Here is a 16,046-nt window from a genome sequence, read left to right as displayed (position 1 = left end):
ATGTCAAGGTACCACTGTGATAGTGCTACATTAGAGATCATCACAGAAAGTCCATACCATGCAACTACTTAGTTTATCTGTGCTAGTGGATTCTTTAAAAAGCTGTAAGATTTACATGAACATACCTGATTGTCTGAGTAAGAAAGCTGTCTGTTAGTTTCCTTCTGAGAGGCCCTGCTTCCCAGAATAGCTCCAAAACTACCAGACCCTTGGGAAGGTTTCATAGCTGGTGGACAAAAATAAATCACTTAACTTAATAAAAATATTCATCATTATTGTTATATACTATACAGAATTGAAAGTATTAACAGGAAAAAGATAAAACAATTCTGACAGAATGTACAACTGAGATACATAATAACATTTACAGATAAAAGCTCTAGTCAAATAACACAAAAAGGTGAGACCATTTAACAGCTTAAGAATTACAAGACAAGGGGCTGGAGAGATGGCTCAGTGGTTAAGAGCACTGGTTGCTCTTCTAGAGGAACTGTGTTCAATGCCCAGCACCCACATGGCAGTTCATAACTGTCTGTAACCCCAATTCCAAGGGACCTGACATCTTCACACTAATGCACATACAATAAAATTAAATAAATTATTAAAAAAAATAATTACAAGACAAAAAGAAAATGCTAGAAATTCTCAAACATAATATTTTATAATTAATACAATGGAAGAGTATTTGGGGCATGAATACTTACACTAATATCAAGAAAACATATGAAAAATAGTAACAATTATACTTTTTATTTAAAAAAATACATATTGTTTATTTTGTATTATTTGTGTGTTTGTATAGGCACATATCACCAAGCTGAGACAATCTCTGGAAGCCACAAGCTGGAAGGAGAAAATCAGCTCCCAAAGTTGTCTTTACCTATGTGCACACACTATGGCATGGTAAGTGGGTTCATACAGATACCCACAAAAAACAATAAATGAAAAAAAAAAGTGTTTTTAGTTAAAAAAAATATCAAGCAGAATAGTTTTTAATCCAAAGAAATCCACACTCATTTAAAAAATTCAAGGACATGTATAATGCTTTTTGATCTTGCTTTCCTCATACAGCTTCCAAAGTCACAGTAAGAATTTTAAGTTTAGGGACAGGTGGTTCAGTGGGTAAGAGCACTTGTTGCTCTTGCAGAGGACCAGGCTTTGATTCCCAGCACCTGCATGATGGTTCACAACCATCAGTAACTCCTGTTTCAGGAGATTCAATGTCCTCTTCTGACCTCCTCAGTCACCAACCACACATGTTATACATATACACATGTGGGCAAAACACTCACACGTAGAATAAAATGAACAAATCTAAAAAGAAATTAAGCTTAATTAGTAATTTGAGCATTTTTTTCATGCGTAAGATTCATCTACTTCCTAAATTCATTTTTTTCCAATTCTCTCCTGAGTTCCCTTTCTCTTATTAGCTTTTATACATATATAATATATATATTGCTTTTTGTCTCATAATGATATTAGCATCATGTCATATATAAGAACAAGTTTGAAGACGCCTACACAATTTACCAAGATAGTATTTCAAAATGTTAATGATTTTAATATCTTATTATGTGTGGCTGAGCAGTAGAGTGCTTGCCTAGCATCTGTAAAGCTCTGGGTTCAATCCCCAGAACCTCAGAAAGAAATTACTCTGTGACATCACTCCAGTTAACGTTTTGTATCTTGTTCCTTTGCCATGGAGATCATAGAGTCTAAGCTATCTATCATCTTTTCTTCCAAGAGATTGTCAGAATTCACTCTTCTCCTTAAGTCACAATTCTATCATTTTATTTTTTATACTCAAGTCTGTGATTCAAACTCTACTTAGATGAAAGAAAAGTATCTACTGTTCCTTAAGAACTTAGCAATTTATCTTGTATACAGCTAATGCTACCAATATTAATTCTCTTCTGCTCCAACAAATATTTTGTAACATCCTTTCTTCTGTTTTTATTTCATGTATTATTACTGTGGAGTGTGTGAAGGGAGTATTGCTATTACAGTTCAGGATGCTCAGCACTTACTATATTATCAGTACTTTAGTCTGGCCTTGAACTTGCAATGCTCCTGCCCCTACCTCCTCAACGAAGGGATGACAGTCATGTGTCACCATGCCCAGCTGTATTTTTCAAGGTATTTTACATTATCTAATGCCAGTCCTTACAATATATGTTGGTATGCATTAAGGCCAATAAACCTAAAGAAATTACAATGATTTGGCCAAAATCAAAGAGTATGTAGAGCTAAGCTCACAGCTAACTAATAACAATGACTTACTGAATCTCTAACACACACTTATCAGCACCCATTCCTTAAAAAACTTGGTGTGGTAGTACATGCCTAAAAGCCAAACTATGTGGGAGGCTTATGCCCGAAAGTTCAAAGCCAGCCTAGGCACCTTAGTATGACCCTATCTCAAAACAAAAATAATAGAGCAAGAAATGTAGCTTAGTAATAGGGTATTTGCATAGCATAAGAAAGATCCTTGAATATCCAGTGAGTAAAAAATGCTTTCCTCTCAATGCATTTAAAGCCATGGTTTGTTACACACATCATTTTTTCACACAATTTTTTTTTTTTTAATTCTTTAAGACAGGATCTCTCTGTGTAGCCCTGGCAGTCCTAGAACTCACTATGTAGCCCAGGCTGGCTTCAAACTCAAAATCTTCCTGCCTTAGCCTTTCAAGTGCCAGAGTTATGAGTAACTATGCCACTGCTGTCCACATCTCTTTCCTGGCGTTCCTCACCTGAGTTCCATAGACTGGCTTTAAACAGTCTCCTCGCCTTAGCTTCCTGGGTGCCAGGGCAGCAGACATTTGTTGTCATACCCTACTTGTGCTCAGTAATGTTCAGACTCAATTAACATAGTTCAAGATTGTGACATGAAGCCGGGTGTGGTGGTGCACACCTTTAGTCCCAGCACTCAGGGAGGCAGAGGCAGGTGGATTGCTGTGAGTTTGAGGCCAGTGTGATCTACAAAGCAAGCCCAGAACAGCTAAGGCTACACAGAGAAATCCTGTCTCAAAAAAAAAAAAAAAAAAAAAAAGTGGCATGGACATGACTAATTATTAAATAGAAAACCCCAAAAACCTTATTTTAGAATGGTATACTAATATATCAATTAAAGATAGTAAAACTCACACGGCTACACCTTCATTCTCTGTGGAAAAAGGATAAGGAGTGCCTGGCCTTATGCATACTAAGTACCTGCTCTACTGGACCTATACTGCCAGTCTGTTCATGTGCTACATTTAACTTACACTGAGATAATCAGTGAACAGAGATATTTACTTCCTCCTTTATTTCTTCACTGCTCAGTTTTCTGGCAAGATTTCAAATGCTAACTGAAGAGAAGTAGCAAGAGCAGGCATCTTTATTTTGTCAATGATGTTAGAGAAAAAGCTTTAGATTTTCACCACTAAGTGTGTTAGCTGTAGGCTTAACATGCATAGCCTTTATCACACTAAAATACTTTTCTTGTACTCCGTAGTCTATTTAGTGTGTTTATTGTGAAAGAATATTAAATTTTTAATACATCACTTGATATGATTATGTGGCTTTTGTTGTTCTTTTGTTAATGTAGTTCATTATTATACAGAGGATTTTAATGCTACAGTATTCTTTCATTCCAGGAATAAATTTAGCATAATTCTTGTATTGTTCTATTTAATTCAGCCCAATAGCACTTAATTGAAGATTTTTACAACAGTATTCATCAGGAATACTGATGTTCAGTCATTATATTCTGTGTCTCATATAGCTTAGGCTGGTCTGAGCTCCTAATAGTCTCATACAGCTCACGTTGCTGAGAATGACTTTAAATTTTGCTCTTCTTGCCTCTACTCAAGTGCTGGGATTACATGCATGCTCACCATGCCTGGTTTCCGTGTACTGAGCTGTTAGGGATTGGTACCAGAGGCTTATACATGTCAGGCAAACACTCTACCAACTGAGCCTCAGCTCCAGCCTTTATCCATCATTTTCTTTTAGAGCTGTCAAAGTCAGGATCATGAGATGAATGGTGCTTACCTGCATTAAGTCTGTTTTGATGGACTGCATCTAGAAACAACCTCATTTCCTCTGCATCCTTACTTGGTACTTTGTCAATAGACAAAAAGCTGTTATCTTGTAAAGTCAACATTAGGCGACTCTGTTTTGTTCCACTGGGTCGCAGTACCACATTTTTAATGTTATGACTTAGCTTAAAAAAAAAGAAAATTTATCTTTTCACCCACAATATACAACAAATTATAATTAGTCTAAAAACTGCTAACCTTCATACATTTCTTTCTTCCTCCAAAAGGAGTTGCTTTAATAAAGTTAACTCAAATATATATCCTTTGTAAAAAAATTTATTCTATATTTAATTATATGATGCACGTGTGTCTGAGTGTAGGTATGTATTGGCATCTATGGAAGCCAGAGGCATTGAATGCCCTAAAAAAAGCTAGAGTTCCAGACAGTCATGAGCTGCTCCACATGAGTGCTGTGAACTGAGCTGGGGTTCTTCTAAGAGAAGTTCAGCTTTCAACTGCTGAACCATTTTTCTAACCTCAAATTAACTTTTTTTTTTTAAGATGGGGTTCCCCTGGAATTCACTGTAGACCAAGGCTGCTCTCTGAACTCACAACGCTCTTAACTAACAAGCCTCTGCCTAGGTGCCGGATGTGTGTCAAGCCAAGCTCACATTTAGCTTTTCAAGCCAACTTTTTATTACATTTTATTCATTTTGTGAGTATTTGGGGTGAGAGGTGCCAGAGCATACCAATGGAGGTCAGAGGACAACCTGTGGTAATTGGTTTTCCCTCCACCAGCTGGTATGAACTTTTACCCTCTTAGGTATCTCTCTGACCTTTGTTTTGACAATCTCACTATATAACTTAGGCTAGCCTTAAACCCACTACATAGTGAAGTGCAATTTGGCCTATTCTTCCTGTCTCCAGCTCTGTCTCCAAAGTGCTGAAATTACAAACATGTACTACCACTATACCAGAACAGAATACATGTGATATACAAAAGCATAAGCAACTTACTTTCACAGTTCAAAAATATGAACAAATGGAAGGTTTATTTCAATAAAATTTGAGCATAAAGGTTAAAATATACTTCTTTAAAAACTAGGTAACAAATTTTTAATGTATTTTTAATGTGACCCAAGATAACAATGCACTGATCTTCCTGCCTCGACCTCTTGAGTGTTAGTATCATAGAGATGTATCACTGTTCATGGCTGCTAAGGTAACTTTTCAAATAGCTAAATATTCGGTACCTAAAGCTAAGTGTTTTCCCACTGATTTTCTTTGCAACAATGGTGACTGCTTCTTCTTCTTCTTCATTAAACCGAACAGTACTATGAGTAATTTCTAAAGCCAGTACATAAAAGTACTAGTGTCCTGAAAATAAAAAGCTTTGTAGGGCCACTTCACTACAACATAGTGTGGCTATTTACTAAGGAACCACTCTAAATCACATTCTGTAATACCTGAAATACCCTGGGAATTCCTCCAGTGTTGTAGTGAACTACTAGGCTGACTTTATTGTCTTTTTCCACAATTTCAAAGGATCCTTCTTTCCACTTTGTAATCCCAGTCTGCATACTTCGAATTCTGATAGGACCATATATCTTCAGAGGAGACATTTTCTTTAAAAATAATTGCTTTTAACCAATTAAAAAGCAAAAATATATGTTCACCTGATGGATTCTAAAGAAAAAAATACAAGTGATTAAAAATAGTTTTAAAGAAGATACTTAATCATCTTATATCTCCACTTCAATAAATCTCTTTTATGATGCATCCTCATCTTCAATGGCCCTGATCAGTTGAAAAATACAGAAAATACAGACAACTAAGGCAGGTAGAATTTAATCACCTTTCATTTCTTCTGTACGTGGTCAATTCTTTGTATCTATTAGCTACTGTACCATTCTGTACCATTCATAAATTAGCTGATATAGCAATTAGAAAATTCCATTCTCAATTTCACTAACTTTGGCATTAAAGTACTGATTGTTTTCTTTCTATATAATAAAATCTGAATTTCAATTTTAAGTTAGAAAATCAACTGATTCTGTTCCTTAGAATATGGAGTTTCACCCAACATAATTTAGCAGTAAGTATATCCACATGTACATCAGACACCAAATGAATTTTAAAAATTAGGAATAAACAAACTAGTTCAACATCCAGAATTACATAAAAAAAACCATTTAATCTCTAAAGAAAGAAAACAAACAAACAACAAACAAACTCATTCCTTCCCTAAGAACCATACAATACTCAACATGATGATTTCTAAAAAGAATTTTAACTTTAGACAAATATTCAAAGTTTGGAAAATGAGTTATTTTTTCTTTTTTGAGTGTGTGTATGATGTGTATGCATGAGAAGAGGTACACATACATACAGTAATTGTCTCCAACAAGGTCACTTTTGTTCAATGGCGCATCCGCCAGGCTAGTGAACCCATAAGCTTCCAATGATTCTGTCTCTGCTTCCTATCTCTTGTCTGAGTATGCTACGATTACAGACATGTATACACTCTGTCCAGGTTTTGAGTGGTTTCTGGGGATTCAAACTTAGGTCATTAGGCTTAGTCATTGAGTACTTTACCTGCTGAATCATCTTTCTTGAATGAACTTCTAATGCTTATAAATGACTTATAATAATCAATAATAGGATAGCTAATACCCTTCAACTATCTTTGCTAAAAGTCAACAAGTAAAATTATAGTAATAGATGCTATCAAATAGTACTGCATATATAAATATGCAAATGTCTAAAATTGCTAAGACAATTTTTTATGTATTTTCAACTTCTAAAACAGTATCTGTAAAATGGACTCTTGCTTATATGTTTATAATTAAATATCAATGAACACTACTACTGCTAACATGGCTCTACTGGAAACATAGAAAAAAGAGAATATAAAAGAGATATTAAGTCTTGAAATTGGGAGCCAATTCCACTAACTTGGAACTTCCTTCTCTGATATTAGTGCTGTTAACCATAAAGTGGCTCAGCAAACAATATAAGGTGTGTGTGGGAGGGATGAAATAACACATATATTCAGCTGATAGTACTATATAGTATTAATGGACTTAGCATCCATGTGCTGAATTATTCCTTCTCTATAACATCTCTTTTTGCAAAGACCTCAATAAACCAGATGTTAACACAAGTGACAAATCAACTGTATATAGAGGCCAAATAGGTAAGAGAAATGACTTAGGAAGATAAAACATGTACAAATACTACAAATTTAGTCAACTACTAGCACATGAACCTAGACTTGCCAGGTATCTTTTTTCCCCACAAAAATACTTTATATACAATAACTCATTTTATATTATAAGCAATAAATTCTAATTTACTTTCAAAAGTTACAAATTACAGAAAACTCACCTGCAGGCAGGAGACAACTAGTCTGGGGTCCTCTAGTTCAAAACCTATAGTTAACTGCACAGAAAGTAACTAGAAATTAAAAAAGAAATTCAAAACATTTTGAGAGCTCAGTATTTTTATGAATCTTAAGTTCTTCATTAGTATTGATTCACACCTCAAAAATTTCTGAGGGCCAAATGTGGCCAGATTTAAATATTAGCAAATTACTAAATACATAAATTTAAAGCAATTACTATTTTAGACCTGCCTATTCATGTGACATTTTGCTCAAACAAGTAACTTTACAGAAACCTGAAAAAGCAATCTGCACTTGTAACACATTCCAGCAATTACTTGTGGTTCTACTGTTTGTTGAAATCCTTGAGGTTTTTTTTTTTTTCTTCCATTTTATTCATCACAATTAGAAAGGATACACTTGCTGTTCCTCTCCTGGGCCAGTTCCCAAGCTAGAATCACTAGCTTGGGAATATGGTATTTTGGTATTGGACTAGAAACGGGAGGTCAGAATTCTATGACTTTTAACTCCATATGCCTTTTCAGGTAACTTTCTAAGTAAACTTCAAATCAAATAGAATCATTCTCTAGCTTAGTATTATTTAATGATCTCATAATAAAATACAAGCTCACTAACATGATATCAAAGCCCCATTGTGCAAGCCTTGATTATCTATTCCCAATAAGTTTCCCCTCAATCCAGCAACCTCAACTAAAATTTTTTCCAAAAGCCATGCATTTTCATGATACTGAATCTTTAAACACTGTGGTCATGTCTATAAGTTTTCATGTATTTTCTCCTTCCCAACTTGCCTTAATTCCTTCTCTTGGTTCTAACCTCAAGACTCAACTTAGATGTTTCCCTCTTTAAGCTTTCCTGACTACTTTTCATTGGTCCTTTTCTTCATACCCACTGAGGTTATTTAAATCCTTCTCCATATTCCTGTTGTAGTTGGTGCTTATTGACACTTCGGACACTGTATTATGCATGCTGTTTATCCTTTTGTTTCTACTTACACTATTTGAAGACATGGAATATATTCTTTAATCTCATTAAGTACCATTGTTCAAAAATATTGAACAAGCTGGGCATGATGGCACGCACATAGCTTTAGTCCCAGCATTTGGGAGGCAGAGGAAGAAAGATTACTGTGGAGTTAAGGCCAATCTAACCTATATAGCAAGTACCAGATCAAAGACACATAGTAAGTCCATCTCAAAAAGTTTTATGTCTTATTATTTTTTTAATCTTTCCTTATACTTCTCCCTGAAAAAAGTTTTATGTCTTACCAAATTCTTTCATCTTTCTTTATATTGCATTATTGGTTAGGTTACCAAAAGGAAATATAAATTACAATTATCTTGGTTACCTTATTAAAAATACCACTATTAAATAATTTAGAGAGAAAATATCAAGCTTACTAAAGTGTACAAAAAACTTAAAAATTCTTATTTTTGTTTAATTCTAAATGCAAATTTTGGTTATGAGTACAAAATTTTACTTCAGAACTTCATTATGTTGAACATTTTCTTACAACTTTGCATTCTAATAAAAGAACTGAAAGATACAGAACAAAATTAGAGAATACATATGATAAAACTTTAATACACTCAGTACCTTCTTTTGTATTAAGTGAATGAACAATAAGCATTTCTGAACACTCATCACCTTATCAAGGCTTGCCCTACTTGCTTAAGAGAGAAAGTTTCTTTTCAGTCTGATGTACATATAGAAACAATTAAAAGAAAAAAAATTGAGACAAGTGTCTTACACTGTAGCAGTTTGGTCTAGAATTCACTGTATAATACAAGTTGCTTCAAACTCATAGTAATTCTTCTCTCCTAGCCCCCAAGTGCTAGTATTATAGGAATGAGCCACTACCCAGTAATAGTTGAAATTCCCGTGAAAAGGAGACAAAGATTTCTTGAATTCTAACACTAATTCTCTTATCAAAGTAATAGTTGAAGAACAAAGAAACATTTTAAAAATTAAAAGATAAGAGTCTTTTTTTTCTAAACTATTTCACAGTTGATTACTATCCAAATCTGAGCATTTCATACAAGCTCATATTACAAACTATATGTTAGTATATTGTGTTCATTTACTTAGATACATACGTATCAGGCATTCTGTGATAAAGAAAACATGCTAAATCATAAAAGCATAATTACACAGTAAACATAAAAAACTGTCAATTCTTGCATATTTGCATAATACTGGAAACACAGAACCAAAACAAAAACAAAACTTACTTTTCAGTGACTTTTACTGAAAAATTCCACGTAATAATAATTCACCTTTATTTTGCTTGTGCCAAAAGCAATGTACTTTTCTTAAGAAACTATTCATATTTTTCAGCTCTACCCGTGGTCACTCCAGGAGTCATCAACTCTGCTAAAGAAAACGTAAGTGTGCTTTAAAAAAAAGTTTCAACACGTGAAACTACAACTCAAGAAAACGAATCATGTATGTTAAAAACACTCATTTAAAGACCACTCTTAACTGAAAATATTTAAAATAAAGTGCAACGCATTCCCCCTCACAAAATAGGGTGTGCCTGTAGTGGAGAATGAGGAACTACAGGAAGAGCCTGCAAGCCCATCACCCTATGTCTTGCTTTTATTTATTGCTGCTAGATTTTGAAACTAAGTTAGTGAAAAAGTACATCCTTTGTTGACTTTAGAAACACTGTTACACAACTGTCTCAACGGCTGCTTCTAAGGTATGTTCATCTGTACTTTTTAAAGGTAGAAAAAGGATATCTTGATTCACCTCCCCCGCCCCCCCAAAAAAAAACTTCTCTTAATTTTAGGCCCCTCTAAGCCTAACTTTCTCTGAAATTCCACCACAAACTTGAACACAACATCAACTTTTAATTCATCTGTTCATTAAAAAAAATAAATTAATTAATTAAAAATCTGATTTACTCCAATTAGAAGACACTGCTGCAGGAGACACAAATGTGAGGATGACAAAGTGTATGACTAGCTATTGCTCCTTGATTCCCCTGTTTTTTGTTTTTGAAACATGGTGTCTCTGTGTGACCCTGGCTGTCCTGGACTTGCTGGGTAGACCAGGCTGGTCTTGAATTCACAGAACTCTGCCTCCGGAGTGCTGGGACTAAAGGCCTGCACCATTACACCTGCCCTGATTTCCCTATGTTTATCTTTTCCATCATCATTCAGGCAAGACCTTTTAACATTAGGTTTAAGCTCATTCTCACCTATGCAACACCTAATCTTTTCAAAAGTACTTCCCTAATTCAGAAACTCATCTCTTTGGGATAGGGACACGGCTCAGTTGACAGGGTACTTGCATGAAACCCTGGATTTTGATACTTAGCACAGGATTAACTCGTTTGCCTCTAATCTCAGCACTTGGGAGGTAGAGGAAGGAGGATCAGTTCAAGGTTCATTTCAGGCACACAGTGAGTTTCAAGGCCAGTCTGAACTACATGAGAGTCTGCCTCAAACTTAATGTTAATTAATTAAAATACTCATTTCTTTACTATCACCACAGTAAGTACCATGAACTTACTAATAGTAGTGCTAAGTATCAAACATGTTCATTTAATATTAACAACTTAGAGGATAGTGTTTATCACTAAATCATACACATAAAGAAAACTGAGGCTTTTAGATCTTAAGATATTAATGCAGGGGACCACAGAGATGGCTCAGTAGTCAAGATCACTTGTTGCTATTGAAGAGGATCTGGTTTCAACTCCTAGCATAACACACGGTGGCTTACAACCATCTATAACTCAAGTTCTGGGGAATCAGACACTCTCTTCTCACTTCTACACGCACCAGGCACAGATACATACATGCAGGAAAAATATGCACATAAAAGTAAACAAATCTTTAAAAGAAAAAAAAAAATGAGTAGAAAAAAAAAAAGACCCTGCAGTAATGATGCACGCCTTTAATTCCAGCACTTGGGAGGCAGAGGCAGGCAGATCTCTGGGTTTGATGCCAGCCTGGTCTACATAGTTCCAGGACAGCCTCAAAAAACCAAACCAAACCAAACAAACAAACAAACGAACATAGAGTCAGCAAGAGACAAAGCAATACTCAAATACCAAATCTTCTTCCCTGTTCTCTCTACCTCCCTTTTTCTCTCTCTGTACTCTCTACTTTTGGGTGTGTACGCGCATGTGTTTGAAACAGGGTCTCATGTAGCCGAGGCTTGCTTTGAACTATGTAGGTGAAGGCTGACCTTGAACTATGGTTCCTCCCATTCTTCAAGAGCAGGGATTATAGGCATATACCACTACAGCTGGCTGGAACCCCAATTTTTAACCACTACCACAGTTCATCCTCACTAGTTGTTTTTATAGTGTTCCTCTTAATCACTCAGGCACATGGTACACAGACACAAAATTTAGATCCTTTTCTGGTATATTCTAACAAAATAAACAGTAAGTGCTAAGTATTTTTTATTAATACTGCTTACTCCATTGTGAACATATTTTATACTACAAACTAGAAAATAAAACCAACAACTTGTGTTTGACACCTATACACGGTACTTTTTTAAAAATTATTTTCAGTATAAACTCTCTAAGTCCTAAAACATGTTATTAAACTTTAATATTGACTTCCTTATCTACCAAAATCTGTTTTATCTATTTGTAGAAACCTCTTTTACTAGCCTTAATTTAACTTGTTGCTAAAATATATAAACTACTCTACTGATTTTCAAAGATTTTCTTTCCTAACAACAACAACAAAATCATAAAACAGAGCCTGTAAGAACGGACCAATAGAGCTGGCGGGGGGGGGGGGGAATACATCTTTATTCCAGCACTTGAGAGGTAGACACAGGTGGGGGTCTCTGAATTCCAGGCCAGTCTGGTCTACAGAATTCCAGGACAGCTAGGGCTACACAGAGAAACCCTGTCTCAATAAAATAAAAAAATAAAATTAAAAAAAATAAATAAAATAAAATAAAAAATAAGCAACAAAAGTATAGTTTATCAGGTAAAGGCACTAGTTGCCCAAGTCTGATGATGTGAGTTTAATCCTAGATCTAAACAGTGAAAGATCAAACCCATTCCTGAAAGATATCTTCTGACCACCTTAACACACATGTCCTGTTGGGAACACACGCACTAAGCCCACATTTGCATGGACATGTACACAGACACCACACCATCAATATGAATTTTTAAAGTACATAAGACAAATATAAAAGAGATAAAGTTAATGTCAAAATGAAAATAATTTTTTTCTGAATAAGATTTATCTCTAATTTACAAAAGAAAAAGTTTACCTCCATTAATTGTCTGAAATCAGGGTGATTTGATAACATAGGAATAAATAAATAAATAAATAGATAGATAGATAAGTAAATAAATAAATAAATTCCTTAATTGGAGACCTTTTGTTGGTTTTTGCCCACAGCTCATTTTCAAATAGAATCCAGGCTTCCAGAATGCTAAGCAAACAGCCTACAGCTAAGCCATATTCCCACCTGTTTTCCTTTGATATGTCCTTACAGAAAGATGTGTCTGTTGTAAGAGTATCAGAAAACTGATTCTTTCAAAACACAAGATGGTTCTTACAGCAAATTACATTTTCACATCATTATAATCCTAATCCTAATTCCAATTTGATTCATCTAACTAATTCTTGAGAAATGAGTGTGTGTGTGTGTGTGTGTGTGTGTGTGTGTGTGTAAAAGGTCAGCTGTATTTGCGGAACAGGGTTCTGCCTAACGTAGCTTTCATCCAACCTGGGGGTTAAAATTAGAGGGAAAAAAAATCAGGAAGGCTTCTCTGAGAAAGTATTACTTGAGCTGAAAAATTAAGGTACAAGTTGACTGAAGGATGACAGTGCTGAAACAAACCAGATAAGCAGAGTAGCGTAGGCAAAAGCCCTAACTAGAAATGTTGTCTACACAAATTAAATCAGTGTGGCTGGAAGTTAGTTAAGAGAAAGGAAGAGTCAGAAGGTAAAGCTAATGAGTAAGACAAGAACCAGGTTATGTAGAATCTCGTGATTCTGAATTCCCCCCTCCCCATCCCCTTGTTTTAAGAGAAGGTCTTGTAGCTTAGGCTGATATATCTGAGGAGGACCTTGAATTCCTGATCTTCCTGTCTCTGTCAGCGTTAACGGGTGCTGGAGTTCAATCCCAGAGATTTGTGCATGCTAAGGAAGAATTCCAGCAACCTAACTATAACCCTAGAATGCAATTTTAAATTTTATCTTAAAGTAATAAGCACCTTGGCAATGGGAAAGTCACTGAAGGGTTTTAAGCAAAGAAATTATATGTTATTTAAATGAATCGAGAAACAGAGTGGTGAGTTTGGGAAGAAAATAAGAATTAAAAAAAAAAAAACAACAGGGAAATCAGAGAGTAGTGTTTAGCTCATAATTACAATAATAATTAATTCTTCAGGGTTTCTCTGTATAGCTCTGGCTGTTCTGGAACTCACTTTGTAAACCAGGTTGACCTCAAGCTTATGGAGACTGGCCTGTCTCTACCTCCCAAGTGCTGGGATTAAAGTCGTGTGCCATCACTTCCTGGCTTAATAATTAATTCTTATTTGCTGTGTTTCTGTGTGTCAATGCTTTCCCAAGTTTACAGAACTCATAGCAATCCACTAAGTTGAGAACTCTTATTCCTATTTTACAGGTGAGAATACGAGCCAAAGAGATCAAATACATATGAAAAAGAACTGTAGTTTGAACTAGAAAAATAAAAGATGATTAGACATAGATGCAAAACATATATACTGGAAGTAAAACAGAACTTGGAAAGGATATGAGAACATCGGATGAAGAAATCAAGAATGTCTCTCAAGCCGGGCAGTGATGGTGCTCTAATCCCAGCACTCAGGAGGCAGAGGTGTAGGCAGATGCAGGCGGATCTCTGTGAGTTTGAGGCCAGCCTGTTCTATAAAGCAAGTCCATGACAACAACCAGTGGTATACAGAAAAACCTTGCCCATAAATAAATAAATAAATAAATAAATAAATAAATAAATAAAGGAAGAAAATCAACCTTTTAAGCTTCTACTCAGTGTAACTGAACAAATAAATATGTCACATCAAATGGATGTATCACTTATGGAAATAGACACTGGCAGGGAGAGAATTTGGGTACAGAGAGAAAGATGAAGACTCTCTTAAGTTTTTAGAAGTGTTATATTTTAAATTCCTAAAGGGAGAAAAATCAACTTGAGAAGTTAAACAGTCGGCTATTTGAATATGAAATAAAAATTCTCAAGGTATCAATATATAGTGAAATTTAAAGCTTTGAGAGGAATGGAAGAGAAATAGAAGAAGAACCCCAGTCCAAAACCACATTGTTTTACCCCGTCAAAATTTCTCGCCAAGACAAGTGACGTCTGTCACCGGGTTTTTCAGTTCCTCAGTTACCTTTTGCCAGTATGCAACACTACTCTTTCTAATCCTTACCCCTCTATCCCTTATTAAACGTCAGGCGTCTCTCAATGCTACCGAAGTACCCTTCTTTTCTAGCACTGCACTCTTCCTAATGTCATGCATATGCAAAGGCTCCAGATATTAACATGGCAAATGACATACATAATAAACACGCATGCATCTATCTGTGTCTGTCCCAGTACCCTACTCTAATATCTAACCCAAAAGTCTCTTATCTTTCAGCTAGAGACTCATTAGGGATTGTAACTCGCCAAAAGAATACCCGAAAACCACTTCAGCACAACTCTCCCAAGACTCGGAATTTTATTACCAATTACCATTTTTTTTTTTCCGCCAGATCTTGATTTAAAATTGTTAAGTTAGACATCGTCAGTGTCTGTCACAGCTAGGTGCAGGAGGTAACCAGATGCCCGACAAAGACTGCACCCCCTGACTTCTGGCGAGCAATGTCTAAAAAGAATGGTTTAAGAGCACGAATGACTATCACATCAAGACCGTGATAGATAATGTGGCAACGGAAGTCACCTGGAAAGACGGCAGGCCTTGCTAGGAGGCAAGCCCAGACCACCAGAATGAACCCTGGTGGACGGGGGCCGGGTTTAGGATGCTGGAAGCGAGTGACAATACGAACCGCGCTAAAGGAGAGAGAAAGTGGAGGGAAAACTCTCGAAGGAGACACCTGTAAGGAATGGGAGGCGTCCAAGGACCCGGGGCAGCCTGAGGAGGAGCCGGGCGAACTCCGGGGTGGACGCCGAGTGGGCGGACCGCACAGGGTGGGGGGGTGCCGGGGAAAACGGCCCAATTCAGAAGCTGTCTGGGCCCGCCTTACCTGTGCCAGGGGGTCCCAGCGCGGAACAAGCCTGCCGGAAGCACAGAGTTCCCGCGGAGGGGGAGGAGCCGAGGAGCTCAGAAGGAAGGGGCTCCCCCGGCCTCAGAGCGAGGCCGTTCTCTCCCCTAACACACCTAAACCCGCTGATGGCGGGAACTGTGACTACACGCAAACACGTACGTACGCACGCACTCCAGACGCAGCCAGTCCAGGCGCGTGCGCGTAAGCGCGCAAGGCCCGCCCCTCACGGACTCGCTCCGCCCCTCACCGAGCCCATTCCCTAACCCGGGGGCCCCGCCTCTGCCGTGACGCTACTCTAATGTACATGCGCACTTGCCACTTTACCCACTTTGGACCTCCCACCATTTTCCTCTTGCTCAGCCTGGTTGAGCATGCGCAATTCGT

At 36.7% G+C, this 16,046-nt stretch overlaps 1 protein-coding gene across 3 annotated transcripts in view; it reads right to left on the bottom strand.

The window, feature by feature from the left end:
* The window catches only part of Usp37 (ubiquitin specific peptidase 37), a 68,110-nt gene extending 52,331 nt beyond the window's left edge, over positions 1-15,779 (bottom strand). Inside the window, exons 1-6 of one of the 3 annotated variants that reach the window (XM_055616300.1) lie at positions 15,642-15,779; positions 9,654-9,795; positions 7,407-7,475; positions 5,486-5,705; positions 4,033-4,204; positions 126-226 (exon numbers count right to left, since the gene is read on the bottom strand). In XM_055616300.1, coding sequence (XP_055472275.1) covers positions 126-226; positions 4,033-4,204; positions 5,486-5,641 — 429 coding nt within the window. In that variant the 5' untranslated portion in view covers positions 5,642-5,705; positions 7,407-7,475; positions 9,654-9,795; positions 15,642-15,779. The remainder of the gene's footprint in view (positions 1-125; positions 227-4,032; positions 4,205-5,485; positions 5,706-7,406; positions 7,476-9,653; positions 9,796-15,641) is intronic. The other 2 variants (XM_055616302.1, XM_055616301.1) reach the window with 2 other exon arrangements.
* Between the last annotated feature and the right edge of the window lie 267 nt (positions 15,780-16,046).

Source organism: Psammomys obesus, unplaced genomic scaffold (assembly GCF_907164565.1).
Source record: "Psammomys obesus unplaced genomic scaffold, mPsaObe1.curated_primary_1811, whole genome shotgun sequence".
Taxonomy (NCBI): Eukaryota; Metazoa; Chordata; class Mammalia; order Rodentia; family Muridae; genus Psammomys; species Psammomys obesus.
Note: the sequence above shows the minus strand (reverse complement) of the source record. Positions and strands in the feature narration are given on the sequence as shown.